At 39.1% G+C, this 19,610-nt stretch overlaps 2 protein-coding genes across 4 annotated transcripts in view; both read left to right on the top strand.

Annotated features, from left to right (window-relative positions):
* The first annotated feature begins 753 nt into the window (after positions 1–753).
* On the top strand, positions 754–12,580 carry maco1b (macoilin 1b). Of its 2 annotated transcripts, none has more exons than XM_008399611.3 (11): positions 754–1,081; positions 2,048–2,189; positions 3,739–3,865; positions 4,707–4,830; positions 5,654–5,832; positions 7,066–7,612; positions 8,617–8,775; positions 8,936–9,118; positions 9,194–9,314; positions 10,402–10,576; positions 10,685–12,580. In XM_008399611.3, exons 1-11 carry the CDS (start codon positions 1,002–1,004, stop codon positions 10,885–10,887), a joined length of 2,040 nt encoding a protein of 679 aa, XP_008397833.1. In that variant the 5' UTR covers positions 754–1,001; the 3' UTR covers positions 10,888–12,580. The 2 variants fall into 2 exon arrangements, with proteins under 2 accessions (XP_008397833.1, XP_008397832.1); XM_008399610.3 differs by having other exon boundaries at positions 7,063–7,612.
* A 2,190-nt stretch (positions 12,581–14,770) lies between these two features.
* ldlrap1b (low density lipoprotein receptor adaptor protein 1b) overlaps positions 14,771–19,610 on the top strand; it is a 33,211-nt gene continuing 28,371 nt past the window's right edge. The window contains exon 1 of one of the 2 annotated variants that reach the window (XM_008399613.3): positions 14,771–15,293. In XM_008399613.3, coding sequence (XP_008397835.1) covers positions 15,209–15,293 — 85 coding nt within the window. In that variant the 5' untranslated portion in view covers positions 14,771–15,208. The remainder of the gene's footprint in view (positions 15,294–19,610) is intronic. The other variant, XM_008399612.3, reaches the window with a different exon arrangement.

Raw genomic sequence — 19,610 nt, 5'->3', positions numbered from 1 at the left:
TCAATTCTGAAAAAATGATCAATTTAATACAAACTGGTGCAATAACTTTTACAAAAATAAAATACATTTGTTTGTTTTTTTACTTTCATTAAATATTTCAAATTTAAAATAACACTCTTACAAATGTGAACGACTTCTTTATTAGATGCAATACAATTATATCCATCGTCCTCAATAGTTAAATCATCAGATTACAAAAACTAATAGATTAATTGAGAAGAGTTAATTTAATTAAGCCTTTCAAAACGGAAAATTCCCACCATCTGCCTTTTATTATATATAGGAACGTTTTCTCACATCTTTATTCTCTTTTCCGACACGTTTGTTTTCCCTGTGCACACTTTTTAACCTTTCACAAAGCACAGAGGCATTCAGCGCCTTGGGCCCAGACCCTCAACGACCCGCTCACAAAGGCACTGCTATAAATAGCTCCAACTGTTGGAATGGGGGGTTTTGTAAGTCACACAAAGAGAATTTTGTACCAAAGACTGCATATTTTTCTCATAATAAACCCAAAAACCTCCATAAAATGTCCCACCCCTTCCAGTATTTGATTGGTTAATCAGCTTTACCGGATTTATTTGTAAAGATGTGATTGGTTGATCGGGGAGACCTTCCAAACCTGTTTTCATGGCTTGCCACCGTTGTTTGTGACAGAAGAGAGCTGAGCGAGCTTCTTTGGTGAAACGTGATTGGCTAACAAGCCCGTCAGTTAAACCAGAAAGCCTTGGTGGAAATGCTGATTGGATGTCCAGTAAGTCTGTCAACGTCACGTATGTACAACACAGCGCGGTTTGTGCTTATTGAGCGTGCGCTAAGAGAAAAAGAGGAGGATCCCGAACTGAGTCCTTTATTTATTTCTTTGTGTTCAGCGGGGGGGAATAATAATAACAACAGCAACACACACCACAGGCATTTTATTTATTATCATTGTCAGTATACGCAAGAAAACTGGATAAGATTACAGCTGTTACTCGAAGGCCGAAGCCAAGGGGAGGAGGATGAAGCGGCGCAATGCGGACTGCAGCAAACTAAGACGGCCGTTAAAACGGAACCGAATCACCGAGGGGATATACGGCAGGTAACTTATACGGAACAAGTCTCCACCACGACTCTGCCGAGGTTTGGCCCCCGTAGAGTGAGCTACCTCGGCAGGACAGGCTGTTATTAAAGCTAGCTTTAGTTTTTTTCGCTGCACACCAGCAGGTAACATTAGCAGTTGAGCTAACTGAGCTGCTAGGCCCCAGTACAGCCTGTTTTGAGCAATGTCATTATGTTTATTTTATTGTACCTATGTAGATTATCGTAACCAAACAGCCCAGACTAACGTTTTTAAATGTTAAAGTTTCATCGCTCGGTGCTGTCAAATGTAGCTGCTTCCTGTTTAGCAACCTCAGAGGAGGGCTTTGTAGGTCTCTTGAGCTGTCCAAACTGAACCTGACAGGTTCCACCTCTGTGTGACTTCCTATATTTATACCTGATCAGTCAACAACCGCTAGCTCCAAAGTCTGGAGATATGGAGCAGCTTTTAAATTATTGAGATGGCGCCCACATCAAGAAACAGTAAATGGCTTAAAAATCTGTAATCATACAGATAAATATGGTTTTAAAATGAAAAGGGCTAAAAAAAAAACAGAATTAATGAGTTGGGACCACCCTCAAGAAGTCACCCTGTCATACCCTGATAATCGTTAACATGTCCTGGCCAAGCTCTTAGAAGGATTCATTAGTATGTCTGTATTTTATATATTATTTAACATAAGATGCTTGAACAAAGTGCATTTCTTAAATTATTCTGCCAGGCTTCATCCCATGCACACAAGTCAATATGAATGTATTCATTCGAAGTAGTTATGTAAAGACAATAGGATTTGAAAACGCATTAAAATAACTTTACATGATGCCAAGTTTATGTATGCAAGTAAAAAGAAAAAAACATAAGGGAACTACAGTGTTTTAAGTGCCAAAGTCTAGGACTACTATTAGCATTAGTTCAAAACCATGTTGTGTGTTTTCAAGCTAAAATATGACTCTTCTCTTTTTTTAGTACCTTCCTGTACCTGAAGTTCCTGGTTGTGTGGGCTCTGGTGCTGCTGGCAGACTTTGTGCTTGAGTTCAGGTTTGAGTACCTCTGGCCGTTTTGGCTCTTCATGCGGAGTGTGTACGACTCCTTCAGATACCAGGGACTGGTGAGTTGCTCTGGATTAGGATTTGCACTTTTTTTTTTTTTTTTTTTTTTTTTTACATAAAACTGAATGAAAAGCATGAACTCAAACTTGGTATGGTCCCAGAAAATCAATTTTACAGAGGACTTTTAGAAACAATAAATAACTCTCATAACTAAGACACTGATGTGCATATTAGTGTGTCAGCCTGGTGGATTAAAAGCTGGATGTTTGGCAGACATAAAACAAGCATAAACATTTAGTATAGATGTTATAAATAGGCACTGGGTCACTTTGTCCCTCCCTTCTATTTCGAGCAAGAAAACAATCAATTTTTTAAAATCCATTTTAAACATAAACGGATAGACCACTGCGTACCAGTTTATGATATTACCATTAGAGTCATATAACCACATTTCCTTTCAATAGACTTTGAGTAAATGATAGAAAATTACTTTCAATTCTCAATCAAATTGGGTTCACAGCATCTGTGTGGCGGGTGGTTATTGAGTCATAGCTGTGATGAAACATCGTGGAGCAGATCGATCCATTTTGAACCTGAAGAAATGGGTTAAAATAGACCAAATGGCAAAGAGGACAAAGGAAAATAAGTAGCTTCAAAATGTTCTCTTGGGGTACAAAGTAATACATAAGCAGAAAAAATACAAAATAGCAAAAAAAAAAAGAAAGAAAAAAAAGAGAGAGATCAAATTGAGCAACACCATGTAAATCCTTAACAACTTCAATTAAAATATTTCAGTTTATTAGTATTTATTCACAACAAATGCCATCTCAAGGCACTTTGCAAGATCTGATTTATATGCAGAAATATAAAGTCAAGTCAGCCCAGTGATATACACACTTTCAAAGTATGTATTTGGGGAAACCCAGCTAGTTTTATCAAGTCATTGAATTTAAGGTAATTTTTCTTTCTTTGTTAACATCTTCCAGAGTTCCTTTTCTGGTGCTTAGGGGAATTCTAGATAGAGAATTAGTTGTACCAAAAGTTTATCCGAAAGAGTTTCATTTTCACCATGCACCCAGTCGCATCTCAACTAACTTTTGTTATTATTATTATAGATTTACTTGTAGAGACATGGCTAAAAAGTATGCTTGGCGTAAATTTCAGTTTTTATTTACTACAAAGATAAAATAAAAAATCCTGTTTGCCACAATTGCTGAAATTATAGCAATTGTGTTGCTGTAATTTCAATGAAATTCACTTAATCTCAAAAACATGTTTTTGTTTTTGTAAATCTCATTAGCTGCCTTTTCCTATCTGATGACTGAGTTTAGCTCCGACCAGGGCTGCACTTCTATAGTCATGTTTATATATTTATAATGTATGCTAATGCTAAGTTATAATAGCTCTATTCTGCCTTTGATGCATTAAAGCCCGTGTACAGCATGTTCTTGTTAAAATGTTTTGTGTAGGTGTTTGTTTGTGTTGCTGTTTCTCAACATGATGCTAGACAGAGAACCAAAGATATTATACTGTATTTACATAAGCTTCAGTGGTTAACTAAATGATCTCTTTTGTCTGTTTTCCTATCACCCCTCCTTTCCGTCTCAGGCGTTTTCAGTATTCTTTGTTTGTGTGGCGTTTACCTCGGACATCATTTGCCTCCTCTTCATCCCGGTGCAATGGCTATTCTTTGCTGCCAGTACCTATGTGTGGGTGCAGTATGTTTGGCACACAGGTAAGTGTTCTCCATGTTTTGATTTTCTTAACATTTCCTAGTTTCAATGTTGGATTGGACCAAGGTGAAAATTCAAAAAATTCAGAAGATTTTTTTTTTTCTGCCAGGTTTCTTCTGTCAATCAGATCTTTTGGCAGATACTTTAATTTCTTTTTAGCTGCAAAAATAAGGAAGACAATATCAGTTCATTTATGAGATGTACTAAACATCCTTTTTGTCGTTTCCCATCAAAGTCTCATTTGAATACTTTCCAAAAAGAGAAGTGGGTATTGTTTAAAACCACTGCGTTGTGTTTGCTTACTTGCAAACAAGATTTATTTCAGAAAAATTTGAATGACGGGTATAAGTGAGCTGCGCTCTCCTGATTACCTGTCAGACTGATTTAGTGGCGTCTGCCTGCGTTGACCAAAGGCCAGGTGTCGGATTGAAATCCAAGAACCTGTTGGTGGGAGGGACGCAGTGGTTCCCAGTTGCTTTCTGAACTCATCAGTGACATTCAGACTCTCAGCATGTCATAGGAGTATAAATATCTTGTTGCACCCCACAGCTTGGTGTTGAATGTTTGGAGTGCAGTGCTGCTAAGAAACAATAGGTTGAGTCTACTTCAGGGCACATTAAATCCTTACTGATAATAGTGCGATGATAGAAATCAGAAGACAAATCATAGATTCGTATTACAGAAATGTTTACACCTGTTTTTTTTTATTTTTATTTTTTATGTAAAAATCCTATCAGACTGTATTTAAAAGGTTTCTGTTTTTATTTTAACAATTTTACCCACTTTTAATCCCTCAAGTTTAAAATGAGATTCTGACACTTGTGCTTTGTTTCCTTGATGCAGAGAGGGGTGTGTGTCTCCCTACTGTGTCACTATGGATACTCTTTGTGTATATAGAGGCGGCCATCAGATTCAAAGACCTGAAAAATTTCCACGTGGACTTATGTCGTCCTTTTGCTGCACATTGGTGAGCGTCACTTCTGTTTTATCAATGGGAAGTGTATCGTATGAGTTAAAAATCATGTTCTACAGCTAGTCTGTGCTTTTTTTTTTGTGCATATACTAGCTAATTATTATGCAGATTTTAATGGGCCATTTTGTTATGCCTTTTTTGACCACAAATATGTAGCATAATGCATATTTGTCAGTTTTTTGGAAACCAATGATTTCCTTATTTTCCTTATTGACTTTAATACCATTGGTTTGTTGTGGAGATGTACTGATCCAATATTAATAGCTTTATCGGCCCCAGTATTGAGAACAATTCTAGATCGGGTAGACAAATACCCAATCTAGAATATCCTTATATGTCTACCCTTATGGTTGACACATAAGGGTAGATCTGTCTAGTCTAATTCTGTGGTTTGTGCTTTATTTATTTAACGTTGTATTTACAATTCATAATTATATTTTCTGAACCATTTGAAAGAAGGTTTGTTGCAGTTAATTTTTCTTTTACATATTTGACCAAGGTAGTCAGCCTATGTTTTTGTTTTGAGATATTGTTTTATAATCTAATTCTTCCTGACTCCTTTACTGCGTTCCTTGGTCTGCATAATGCCGTTTGTTTGCTGAAGTTCTCTAACAAACCCCTTAAGACTTTTTTTTAATGAAAACAAAGTCTTATTTCCTTCCCGTTTCACAATTGCATACTATTTTGTTTTGGTCAATTACGTTTTGTGGTTGCTTTATGACAACATTTTAAAAAGATCAAGTAATATGAATAATGTTGTGTTTTAAGTCATTATTGCTCTGAATTCAACAAGACTTCTCTGCATCCGTCTTTGTAGCATTGGCTATCCCGTAGTCACGCTGGGCTTTGGCTTCAAGAGCTACGTCAGTTATAAAATGCGTCTCCGGAAGCAGAAGGAGGTGCAGAAGGAGAACGAGTTTTATATGCAACTTCTACAGCAGGCTCTGCCTCTGGAGCAACAGATGCTTCAAAGGCAAGAGCGAGAAGCAGAAGAAGGTAAGAGTCCGGCATGAAGTTCTTTGTGTTGATGGGAGATTCCCAGATTCAGAGGTGTTGCTGATGCATAAAAACAGATTTTCTTGGAATGTTGATGGAGCATCGATATGGAGTCTGCATTAAGAGATGAAATTTAATAATTACCTGTTAGCTGCTCAGTTTGAACATGTTCAGAAGGAGGTAGTGATAAAATGTGCGATAAAAAAGTATTTGTCCCTTTTGCAGATTTATTTATTTTGCACCTAAATGTTTGAAATCACCAAGCAAATTTGGTCATCAAACATAGCCTGAGGAAATTCAAAAAGCACAGATGAGATCTTCATTTTACAAAAATGCTTTGATTAAATCAACGAACACGAGCCTCCCTCAGAACTTCTTCCTGCCTTCAGCTGATAATAAAGCTCATTAAGCTGATGTGGAGTGTTACAAATAATCTGTGTATCAGACAGTTGCCTTTCTAAAGGGCTAAGCATGTGGTGCTCTGTGATGCCTTGTTTTGAAGGGGTCACCATTCCCTCAGGGTGAAGTCCAGTGAGCTTTTCAACCTGTTCAGTTTTTGTTATGGCAAGGAGTGGTGTGTGTCAAATACACACAGAACAGAGGTAGTGGCTGGGTCTGATCCCACAGACACTCTGCAATCGCCAGAGCGCTAGTTTACCTTTGCACAAATCAGTGCATTTACTTTGCTTAACAATTCATGGCCGATACGGTTTTAGCAAATATTTTCACAAAGGACCAGGCTGGTTTGGTTCTTTATAAATTTTAAGTTCCTTGATTGTAAACTGCATGTTGCACTTAACCAGATAATCCTTGATATCAAAGTTTGTTTAATGTTCTGAAACATGTCAGTATAATAAGGTGGTGAAAACAAGTTTTCTGTCAGGTTTTTTTCCCCATAGCAATGTGCATGTTAATACCTGAAGCGTGGACCTTACCTTTCTATTCAAAACCTGTGGTTGCAAGTGCACCTGCTGTACAGTATAAGCAAACACACTGTGCACATACTGAACACGAGAGTACTCATTTAATTAAATTATATAGATAAATAAAAGAAGTGATGTGATTGTTTTCATACAAAACTGAAAATTTGTTTTTGTTTTAGATGCAAAACACCGGCATCTTTTTTTAAAGAAAAAACCCCCCATAAATAATAAATGACAGTGCAAATATGAATAATATTGTCAAATATTTCATGTGTATCTTCTTGTCTTTTCCTGTTTTGTGAAACAGCAGCAGCTAAAGGAATATCTGAGGTGGACACACCTCAAGTGTCACAGAATGGCACCCCAGCCAATAAAAAGACATCTGTGCCATTACCAGAGCTGGAGTATAAAGAAAAAGGGAAAGAAGGAAGGAGCAGCGGGGATACGAAAAAGCAACACAACAGCATCCTGCCGTCATCGGTGGACTCTAAACTGCAGGAGGTGGAGTACATGGAGAAACATATAAACAACAAGAGACTGACCACAGAGCTGGGCAGCACAGAGAACCTGTTGCTTAAAGAGGACAACAATTCCTCCTGTTCATCTTCATCGTCAACCTCCTCCTCCAAAAATTACAAAAATACTAACACCAACCCCGCAATGCTCAATTCCCTGCCGTGCGGCCACAGCGCCACCAACGGCAGCGTGCCCACCTCGGTACAGCCGTCTTCCGTGGGGAAGAACGAGAAGAAGCACAAGTTAACGGTGGGGAAAGGGACGTCGGGCGGTTCCCACAGGGACCCCACCGACAACTGCATCCCCAACAACGAGCTGAAGAAGCCAGAAGCACTTGTTAGGTATGAAGCGCTTCCACCCACTAACAGTTTGTAGCTCTATGCTACTCAACAAAGTGTATATTTATAATGTTTGCTATCTTTAGTACAACGTTGGCTTTGAGCTTCAGACTAATAGATGTTCAGTTTTTCCTTTTGTGTGGTCCACTTTTAAATAAATCCCACTTTTTGTTTATTAGAGTTTAATATTGTTGGAGCAGAGAACTGAATGCAAGTTTTAACTTGTTAGTTAAATTTCTTGGTAAAAGAGAAGTATTGGACATTCCATAGATTGGGATGAGCCAGCTTCTCCTTTATTTCCTCTAATTGAAGACCTGAAACTTTATTTTTTCCCAGTTCATATTTCACTTAGACAAAAAAAATAAATAAATCTGCACCACCTTCACTCAAAACACATCAACCTACTCCGTGAACCTGGAGTCACTGGAGCAACATAGGCGTTGATGCAGTGATGGCAATGATCTTGCAATTCTTTGATTTTCTGAAGTAACCTGCTGCTTTGTGTATCTCCTTTTTTCTCTGCCACTTGGGATGGGATATTTGTAAATACCCAGACTGCATCTGGGTAACAGCTGACGGACAGCAGATAAAATGAAACAAATGCTGGAAAAATGTTTGGTTTTCAAGACTGTCCTGTTTACTGCCCTATTTCTAAAATCATCCATCTCCTCAATGTCAGTGGTTTTGCAGATTCCATCTTTAAAATGAGATGTAAAAATATCTGCAGGATATTTACACTAAGCCTTAAACAAATCTGCAAAAGAAAAATAAAACGAGAAATTCAGCCCATAATTTTGACATGTTATCAAATGAAACTTGGCTGCAAACTTCTTATATTTATGAACATTTTCATACGTATGAGCTTAATGCTACAGGTTTGGTACTTTTGTTTCTCTTACCTCGTCCTGTTCCAGAACATCAACTCCTCTGGAGGAACGATGTTTACAAAAAGAAAATGCTTCTTACCAATAAGCATATCCTCTGTTTTCACCCCCCACCTTGCACAGACTGGAGCAGGACATTAAAAAGCTGAAGGCGGACCTGCAGGCCAGCCGGCAGGTTGAGCAGGACCTCCGCAGCCAGATTGGCTCGCTGGGCAGCGCTGAGCGCTCCATACGCACCGAGCTGGGCCAGCTGCGCCAGGAAAACGAGCTGCTGCAGAACAAGTAAGTTGCACAATTCTCTGGGAAATCTGTTTACAGTTAGGGTAGTGAGGCCTAAAAAAGTTTGGAAGTATTGTTCTGAAATTGTAGGAATGTTTTGTGGACGATGGGTATTTTATGTCAAGTTGCCAAATGTGTTCTGTGTTGTTTTTCAATGTACTAGGCTTCACAATGCTGTGCAGGCGAAACAAAAGGACAAACAGACAGTCGGCCAATTAGAGAAGAGGCTCAAATCAGAACAGGAGGCCCGAGCTTCAGCAGAGAAGCAGCTCACAGAAGAAAAGAAGAGAAAGAAATTAGAGGAGGCCACAGCGGCCAGAGCAGTAGCGCTAGCAGCAGCATCTAGGTATGTTGCAATCTCACTCTCTCCTCCAGTGTTTATCCTTGAGATTCACTAAATTTTTGCTGTTTCTTTTTCCAGAGGGGAGTGCACAGACACGCTGCGGCGGCGAATCTCTGAGTTAGAAGCAGAGGGTAAAAAATTAACAATGGACATCAAGCTGAAAGAGGAGCAGATACGGGATCTTGAATTAAAAGTTCAGGTAGGCATTACTCAGAGCAATCAGGTAGCAGGAAATTCAGCTTACATGTTTAGTGTCTTGCGTATAATCAGCTCTGGCAGTTCTGAGTTGTTGCATTATCCTGTTTGATTATGAGAAGCCAGAATTCATCTGGATAGAAGTGCTGGTTTTTAGATCTTCTTTCTGCATTTTCATCAGCTTACAGTACCAGCAGAAACAAAGTTGAGTCCAAGTATTACTCTATGCAAAATAAGCATAGAATAATACTTAGCTAGATTAGCCAAACCCTTGTGAGAAATTACTTAAACTCACTTTAGACATAGTTTGTCATCTTTAAAGCAAAATGGCCAGCTTTTCTATTTGTTTTAAATTATTGTTGTCAAATCAAGATAAAAATCTACATTCACACATGTGCCAATTATTCTTTGTGCTGCATCACCAAAATCCAGTACAGTCTATACCATCACCATCAGTCCAGTCAACACCACAGAGAAAAAGTAAGAGAAATCTTGTTGTTTTAGGAGCGAGACAGAGAGAAGGTGTTTGGATTAGCTTCAGCGGTATGAAATCAGATTGTATGCTTAGTCACTGGTCTGGAAAAACACCTAACTGGTTCAGGCAGAAAACCACGTTGAATCATTTGGCAAATAAGCACAAAAACCATTCTGATGGAAAATTCAAACGGGCATTTATCAGGTTAAGCTCTGAAGACTTTCACTGTCATATTTAGCGTTTGTTTTTTAACCTTGCATTCTCTCTAATCTCTATCGTGGCTTTAGGGTCAGTGGCGTGAAACTGGCTCAAACATGTGCAGTTAAACCTTTTGCAGCTTGAATGCTTCAAAATCTTAGAAATATGTCAAAAACTTCAAACTGGTCATATTAATTCCTGCTGAATTCTTTTGTGACGTATTCTTTTTTTAAAACAGCTTATTTTCTGAAATCCTGTGCTTCAAATTAATACTTCATTACTGCGGCATATTGCTTTTTTGTAATCAGTTTACCTGTTTGTGAAAACGAATACACCACTGGATAAATTCATTCTTCTTTCCACAAAGTACCTTAGGGTGATTGTCTGACCTTGTGTGCATAACTTGTTTATATTCCAGGAACTTCATAAATATAAGGAAAATGAAAAAGACACAGAGGTGCTGATGTCAGCGCTGTCAGCCATGCAGGACAAAACTCAGCACCTTGAAAACAGCCTGAGCGCAGAGACCAGGATCAAACTGGACCTCTTCTCTGCACTTGGAGATGCCAAGAGACAGCTGGAAATTGCACAAGGTGCACAAAATATTTCCCAATATGTTGCCATTAATAGAACTTTGATATATTGGTTTTTAACTGAAGTAAATGAATCGTTTTTTTTTTTTGTTTGTTTGTTTTTTTTAGGTCAGATCCTTCAGAAGGATCAAGAGATCAAAGACCTGAAGCAGAAGATAGCAGAAGTCATGGCCGTCATGCCCAGCATCTCTTACACAGCCGACACCAGCAGCATGACCCCCGTGACCCCCCACTACTCCTCAAAGTTCATGGACACCAGTCCCTCCAGCCTGGACCCCAACGCTTCTGTTTACCAGCCCCTCAAAAAGTGAACGCCTTTTCTCTTCTCTTCTGTTCCGTTCTGTTCTGCCCCTCCCTTCCCTCCATCCGCCCTCTACACTTTTACTGCTCCCGCAGGCCCCGTCATGTCGCGGCTGAGACAGAAGTTTTCTTCTGTTCTCTCTTTTTTGCCAGGTCAGAAGGATGTTGTATTGTGTGACTGTGTTTGTTGTAGTTAAAACAAAAGACAAAAAATAAATAAAATACCCCAAACCACCTAAAAACTGACATCCCCTGGAAAATTAGGAAGCCCCGGTTGTTTTTATTTAAATGTCTAGTGAAACCTCACAGATTCAGGCGTGTAACTTCATCTCAAGGGTGCAGCTCCTCCGTCACTGCAGCCTTCTACCAGCTCTCGGGGAGAGGCAGATGAGTTTCTTTTGCTTCATTCTGCTGTGACTCATAGCTCCATGTATTTGGCACTTGGTTTTTGCACCAGTGGTACAACCAGAGGAATGTATTTCGCTGATGGAGCGACGTGTCCTCTAATTGCAAAACCAGACACAGTTGTTTTCTTTCGCCGTACTCGTTTTTTCAAATCTAATGGCTAAAAAACAAAAACAAAAAAAAAAAACATGCAAGCAAAGTTTGAAATAAATTGCAGATTAAGTTGTATCAGAACCTGACCCTTATGAGATACTTACAGTATGATTAAGAATGCAATGGTTTCTCAGTACTTAAAAATGTTGCGTGTGTAAAATGATGCAAGTGGTTTTTATTAGGGAAGAAAAGTAACAAATCTTCCATCCAAGTTTTCTCCCTCAAAAAATATTTCCACAGAGGTGAATTTGAAAACCTCAGTATTCATTCAGAGGACTTGTATGATGACTTCACAGTGTCCTGTGTGAAGTCATCGAGGTGAGGACAAAGCTCGGCCCAAAAAGCTCATAAAATAGTTGTGACATACTTAATTTGGAAATGTTCCTCTTGGCAGAGTCAGCGGGAGGAAATTCCATTAACCAGTTTCAAGATACACTTTTGAAGAACTGTTGTTCTTTAACCAGATTCATTTAAATAAAAAAACAAAAAGAAGGCACCATAGCTCATTTGTGCTGCCTGAAACCCTAAATCTTTCAGTCCTACATTTTAACATCCACAATGACGGACAGAGCATTGTTCGAATGGAATATAATTCCACTTCAGACTTCCTGTTTTCTTAAATGTGTTCCAAAACTGTATTGCAAATACATTTGCGCTCACATATTTGTCAACATCCAGTTAAATACCACTCAGTGTAGTCTACCCCAGGCAGAGGATTTGGTCACCTGTTCTGTTGTGAACTCTGTAGTCAAATTGAAATGATGTTTCTTTTTAGCAAATCTTGGGTAACCACCTCGCTCCCATTTCTGGTATTCTTCGAGAAGTATCCTCGAGTCTGACATGGTTTCACCATCGCCTCAAATGATGATTATCTCACACACACACACACACGGTTTTGTTCACCTACTGTATACGGAGAAGCATTTGCTGCCTTGTTATCCCACTCGGCTTCTTGAAAAATGTGAAAATTACAGTTTAGTCAGTTGTTCTGTCAACTGATGGGTGAACGTAAACAAGTTTTGTTTTATTTGTTTTTTGTTTTCTATGCCCACAGTCACAGTTAAGTTCTCTCCTAGGTCTGACCTTGGCTGCGCTCTCGCTCTGTGAGGTTTACAGGAAATAAAAAAAAATTTTCTTGCAAACTTATGTACCTGTTGGTTTTGTTTTTTAACTCATTTTGCTGAACATTTTGTAAGGCATTATAGAACGAATAAGTGGTAAGATTGCAACTAATTTGTTATATATATATTTATAGATGTGTATTTTTTTCTGTGCAGATTTAATCTCTTTGCTTTTATGTTTAACAAATTAACATTTTTTTTTTAAATAAGTCAGTATTTGGTTCTACCAAATACTGACTTATATCTTCTTTTCACCACTAGGAGGCAGTGCAAATCAAAACAGATTAACTGTCCACACAGGATCTTGTTAACTCTGACTAGACCCATTATTCTATATTTTTAAGACCATAAAATCCAATTTAGCTGTGACCAAAGGAAAAAAAAAGAATAAAATATTCATGAGTGCTACTGAGCACAACTATTTAGTGCATTGTGACTACAGCTGTGACAGGTTTGGTGGGTAGATTAGGGCCTTGGAAAACATGAATATGTTTTTCTTTTAACCTCATAGTCCTGCATTTTTTACGTTTCATATTTAGATTTTGAGTGTTTGATTTTATTCCGAGCTATGTTGTGAAAAGACGAGACATTTATTACTGAGAGATTTTGATCCAAGTGATAATTCCTCCAGCTCATTTTTTTCCCCTTTCTCGAGGATAAGGAGCCTCTTCCTAACTAGAACAATGCATGAAGGAAGCCCTCTGCTCAGCATTCTGCCATGTTCCAGCCATGCTGAAGCACACCTGATAAACCGGCGCAACGAGAAAACTGATGGCGAAATTCCTCATTCCTTCCCTCTTAATCACGCTTTAACAAATGTGAAGCATTTGACTCACTTTATGCTGGTGATTTGTGATGCTTTGTTACAAATCTATTAACAAATATTAAAACAAGAGGATCTAAATGGTAGCTTAAAGGAATTATCGGAAAATCGAGAAAGCCGGGTAAATCTGTGCATTAGTACAAACATGTTTTCAGCTGCAACTCACATAGGTGTGTAAAGGGAAGAATTGGAGATGTTGCAAGTTGGTAAACCTGCTCACGTACACCTCTATAATTTTTACCCCCGGCTGTTGCTCCAAAATCCAAGGCATAATTTTCCACACTTCACTGGTCTCTGAGTCTGCAGCCGACTGAAAAGCAGCAGCAGCACTTCACTAAAACTATATGACCAAGCAGAATAACTAGCTCTTTAAATTGTTTTGGATACTCATGGTTTCAGATCTGATTATATTAGATGGGAAAGCAAGAAAGGTCACTTCTTGCCAAGATCCAATCTGTTGTTATCCCTAATGTTGCATAATGTGTCCCCAGGAACATCTTAACCCCCTGAACTTATGTCTCTGAGCTTGTCATCTGATGTGAAGTCTGGTTTAGCTGGATCTTTTTTTACAAGCCTTTCTCCTGAGTGGTTTTTGTTTAAAGGTTAATGATGTAAGCTCAGAGTAATGCAGTATGGTAGATTGGTATCAACTGAAATATTTTTGGTAAGAAGCCGAAGACGGCATGAGTATCAGAGGAAAGTCCAATAGAATGGAAACATTTCTAAATATGTATAAGACATAACTATAAATGTGCATCTTTAGCTTATTTTGGTTTGAAGTTAAGGAGAATTTATACTTAGTGGTAATACTTTCACGGCATTTGGAAGTTGAGTAATACTCAGTCATTTCTGTCCTCTAAACACATTTACTGTTAACCATACTCAAGGAAGTGTGAAATAACATTTGTTCAAAGATATGGTTTCCAGATTGTCCTTCCTGTTCTCCAAAGGCTGTTTTAAGAGGATGTTTATAAGAAAAATTGCATCATATTAATCTATCTTTGCCCTACAATATCATTTTATGAAATCACTAAAACTATAATAACCCGATACATTGCAGATGAAATCTTCAAAGCTCCAAACACCTGACCTACATATTAAAAATGGGTGTGCTCAAAATGTTTCTTTAAGTAATCCTACAGTTGTATCAACATGTTCTGGAGTTGTACAAATAATCTGATAGAAAATTTGTGGCAGAAGGATGGCAAGAAAGCTTTCTACCTTAGAGACCCAGTAGCTCATTGCAATATCATCAAACATACCAGCAGTACACACATCCAAAATTCTTGCCTACCATATTATAGCACATTAATGTAGTTTTCCCACCCAGCTCTTCTTCCCTGCTTCTCACCGCACCTACCAGCTTCACCTTAGGTTTCGAATCCACCTGCGGAGGTGAGGCAACTACATTTACGACGTACGCGGTGACGTCTCTAGGACCTGAGGAAACCAACCTGTTTGGCTCATTTGTCTCAGGAGACACTGGGTGGGAGCAGAACCGTACCGAAGCCTTCGCAGCGAGTCATAACTACAGTCACACCGCGACTGCCGCTTCTGCCGCTGCCGCTACAACCGCTTGCGTAACACCACAAAGCGGGCGTAGCTCCCGCACGTTATCCGGCTAATTTGCATACATAACACCGCCCAGGGGACGAGCATGATAATCCACCGTCGAGTGAAGCTGAGCTGAGCGAAGTGGAGAAGAAAACAGCCGAATATTGATATTTTAAAAAGTTTGGACGTTGTGAGTGGCTTTTAAAATCAAGGGAGGAGAGCCGATAAGACGGACACGCGCTCGGTGGGCTCTTCGCCCCACTTGTGTTTTAAGATATGGACGCTTTGAAATCCGCTGGAAGGGCAATTATACGGAGCCCGAGCATTGCTAAACAGTCGTGGGGATCGGGCAGACATAAAAGTAAGTGTTGCTCAACGTGTTACAATGATTTGTACGTTAGCGCTAGCCGGCGCCGTAACCATGCTAGGATGTGTGTTTTCTCTCACAACTTCAGTTGTCGGCTTTAAAATGATTCGCAGCGCGAAGGGGAGGCGTGTGAGTTACAAGCCCACCAGAGCAGAGATGTACTTCAGGAAACATGAACTTGACACTTAATCGCAAAGCTGACTTGCTTTGCAGCTTCTCCCTGAACTCCACAAGTCGCCTGTAACCCCAGACGGGGCTGAGGGACGCACCAAAGTTGTAGGAAATCCTGCAGTTTTCCCGTCACGTCAGGTTGGTAGTGTTTAACAGAGGCTCAGCGGGGAGCTCCTGCCTCCCTTGATTCAGACTTGTGAGCCACACTGAGGGAGAAATGTGCTCGCCTTCGTGGCAGCCCTGTTGCTATGGAGATACTCGATGTGAAACAAAAAACACGAGGCTGCCAGAAGGACCGGTGGTAAATCCTTCAAATTTAGAACATTTCTGACCCGTTTATGGTCGACTGAACCATCAGGGTTTTCTCCTGTGGTATATTTGACTTTAACCTTTCTAAATACTGGCGTGGGGTTTCACACGCACCCTGGTCTCATTTGTTTATCTCCACAAAGAGGGGATGCCCACCACGGCCAGTGTTTCACTGTCCCTCTCATCTTTTAATTCCCAGACAAAAGAGCAATTCGCTGCTTGGTGTGTTGCAGAGCGCAGCTGATGCTTTGTTTTGGTCCAGGTGAGAGGGATGCAGTGCTGGGATCTCATCCTGATCTGGATGTGTGTGCCATGACTCTGCATACTGTCAGCAGCTAAAGGTGTTGACATTTAAGCAGATTGTGTCAATCATTCATATCGCACATTAATCTGATGTTCCTGCTCCTGTCCTGTAATCAATGAGCTCTCGATCTTCCTCTTTTTTTTTTCTTTTTGACTGTTGCAATGTAATTACAGGCTCCACTGTGTTGTAAATAAACGACAGCCAGTCTCTCTCAGCACGTTGTCAGACTCCTGAAGTGGATCCTGACTTCTGCATGCAACCCAGTTTTGGATTTAGGATTTATTTCCCTCCCCTCTGCTTTGGATTGCATTATTTTAAAGGTGCATCAAATCTAAGATCTAAAGAATTAAGAAAAGCTTAATTCTGATGCCTCAGTCAAGCTTTTTGCTTTTTTGGCATCTTTATATTTTCCCCAAGTGTCCCTGGTGAAGGGCAGAATACACACAGCATGATGCTGCCACTGTTAGTGATGCACCAATATAGAAAAAAATAGTATTACTTTTATGACCGATTAACTGATATTAATACACTATCCTTTTTAAACAACCCACAGTCTTGTCACATGCTCAAACAAGCAACATATGACCTTCTCCCCTTTCCAAAACACACACACATTTAACAAGACGGAAATAAACATGTTATTAATATTGATCCAGTTTTTCTTATTAGATTGGTAGCGATATGTTAAAAATCGACTAACATGCTTTAATACAGATATGTCATGCATTCCAAATTTTCCCGATTGTTAGCATTGCTTAGTACTATGGTCATTACAATTTTTCCTCATTGTTTAAATTAAGAGTGGTGATTTGTTTTTCTTTCTTTTGGCTCTTACTTTGGATCATTCTCCTGTTTGTTTAAGACCATCTACTGAACTGACATAGAATAGTTATCCTTTTTTTTTCATAAGTGGGAAAATGTTTTTTGTCTTTAGTATCATTTTTAGATTACAGTTGTGTTTAACTTTCCAGTGGCGGTAGGCAGAAAATCTCTGTTTACATGGAAGAGAAACAATATTTTCATTCTTTCCAAGTCACACAGTGGTATTTTTGGTGATGTTGAAAATACCACTGTGCACTGATAAAATGTTGAAGCAGCAGCTTATCAGTGCACATTTTTGGTCTAACCTTGTTAACAAGCCTTGCTGTTTCCAGAGATCAAAGTTGCAACTAACTTATATTTTTCTCAGTATTCAGATGGCACCGCCAGAGGATTACGTTGGGTTTGCGTTAAATAATACCTTGATGATGATTTCCTTCCTGCTATTTATACTGATAGTTGTCCTCTGAAAAGATTCTCCCACCCGAGCAGTGAATCTCTACACCTCCTCCATTTTTCCCATGAGCCTTTTGGTTACTTTTTTCTGTGATCTTTAATATATCAGGAGCAGGAATAAAAAGGAAAAAGAAATATTTCTTTGTGTTTCATGTTTGTTATGTATTTTCTATTAGAACCTGTTTGGCCTTGCAGTGTGGGCGGTCAGTCCTGTGTCCCTTGTACAAAGTCACCCAATGTGGGTGATGGGGGGTAGGGGGGTTATCTGCCATGTTGTAATGGAGATTGCTTCCTGCAGGATTCCTTTATGGTGTAGTAAAATCCCTACTGATTTACAGCACTGTTGGTTACTGTGTTTCAGTGTGCTGCTGCCTGTGTGTGTGGGGAGCCAGCGATGGTGTCATGTGGAGATGGGGCGGCACAATCCTGCTTTGTCACTGTTTTTCCTGAAGGGCAGTTTTAATCCAGTGAGGGGAAAATGGATGTTTAGCTTCTTCTGGTTCCAGCTGACACAGCTGCCAAAACATAACACTCCAAAATGTCATAATAGTTATTTTAGTGCATTTATAATAAGAGCCAGGGTACTCAGTTGTAATTATATGAGGCAAGCAGCTAATCTCTGTGTCGTGTTGAATTTGGCTTGTGGAGTCTGGAAACTTTGTTTCTTTTAAATGTGATCCAAAAGGAAGAAACACTTTAAAAAAAAAAGGAATATCCAAAGTAATAGTAAGAGCATCTTTGATGTGCTCTGCTTTTATACATTCTTTCCTCTAGTAAACTTGGCAGAGAGCAGACTGGTTCACCAGATCTCTTTCATGGTGAGAAATAATTGATGTAATCTTCTTTAGCCATATGTTGAGGCATATGCTCACCGAGTTTATCGGCTTCATTGTCAGGAGATCCTGGTCAGTAGAAGGAATTAAAACAGAAGAGAACTAAACAAAACAGTCTTAAATTCCTTAAAGTCAAAATTAGGCCTTAAAAATCTTAAACTCATTAAAAAATGTAAGTTGGACTTATGTCAATCACAGGTCGTAAATTTTGTCATGGTGGGACTATTTAATGTCGTACGGAGCTTTTTTTTCTTGTGGGACTTTTTTGTCAGACAAATGTTTGAGTCATACCCAGCTTATGTACTACTAATATGCCCTACTTGGCTACATAGCTAGCTTTTTTCTGCATCTATCTTAGGTAAAGTGTAAATTTTATTGCCTTTTGGTTGGACGACATTTATCTTCGCCATTGGCTCTATTGCCAACTCGTACAAAGCTGCATTCATTCTGAGCTAAAAAGCGTAACCATTGACGCTATAAAAATAAAATGTTCTTTTCTACATTTCTGCTGTGATATCAGTCTTAAATTTCTTTATTAATGGTCTTAAGAAGTTTTACATTTGTGTTGGTGAAACTTACAGAAACCCTGACTGCTATTACTAATAATAATGTGAATGCAGCCTGGAAGTGGTCATAGTGTTGGTGACTTATTGTAATACAGATTTATACATTCTTCCTTTAGAGGCGTTCAAATCAAAGAGGTTAAACTGTATGTTTCCTGCAGAGTCAGTCGTCGTTATAAGATGTTGGTGTGCGTTGATTGGATGTCATGGATCTTCTGGGTGTTTTTGTTCAACAAACTGGTTCTATCCTGAGGTTGTTTCTATTAAAGTAGCGCCCATTCCTCTACCCAAACCTTGATCGGAATAATTTAGGTGAAACCCTCTCTATAGTAGTCAAGAAGTTGGAGAAAAGCCCACTGACTTATATATTGAACTAATCTTGTATACAAGGCTCATGAGAATCTGAGATTTTTTTTTTCTTTTTCTGCAAGATTTCTCTTCCTTTCCTTAATCTGTATGTTTTTTTGGCCAGCAGAAGTTGCATAAAGATGCACACAAGCATGAATGAGAAGATTAGTACACGAACATATGGTAGATCTGGGCTCCTTTCTGTCAACTGGTTAATCCAGGGAAATATTCACTATTTGACTATCTTCACCAGCAAACAGATGGGTGACGATGTTCCCAAATAATTCTGCAATAAATTAACTATGTGTATGGGTGCTTTCCCACATATTTTGTACACTGACCTAAAATATTTGCTTGCTAGGAAGCTAATTTTTAATCTCATCAGACCGAAGCACATCGTTGATGCTGGTGTGTTTGTGGCGAACTACAGCATCACTTTGCTGCCTTAGTTTATTTTTAAGTTTTTCACTTTTTCTACAGACAGATGCAGTATATTTTCAAACCCAGG

The sequence above is a fragment of the Poecilia reticulata genome, chromosome 22 (assembly GCF_904066995.2).
Source record: "Poecilia reticulata chromosome 22, P_reticulata-male-v2, whole genome shotgun sequence".
In the NCBI taxonomy this organism is placed as follows: Eukaryota; Metazoa; Chordata; class Actinopteri; order Cyprinodontiformes; family Poeciliidae; genus Poecilia; species Poecilia reticulata.
The sequence above is the reverse complement of the archived record's forward strand: the minus strand, read 5'-3'. Positions and strand labels throughout refer to the sequence as shown.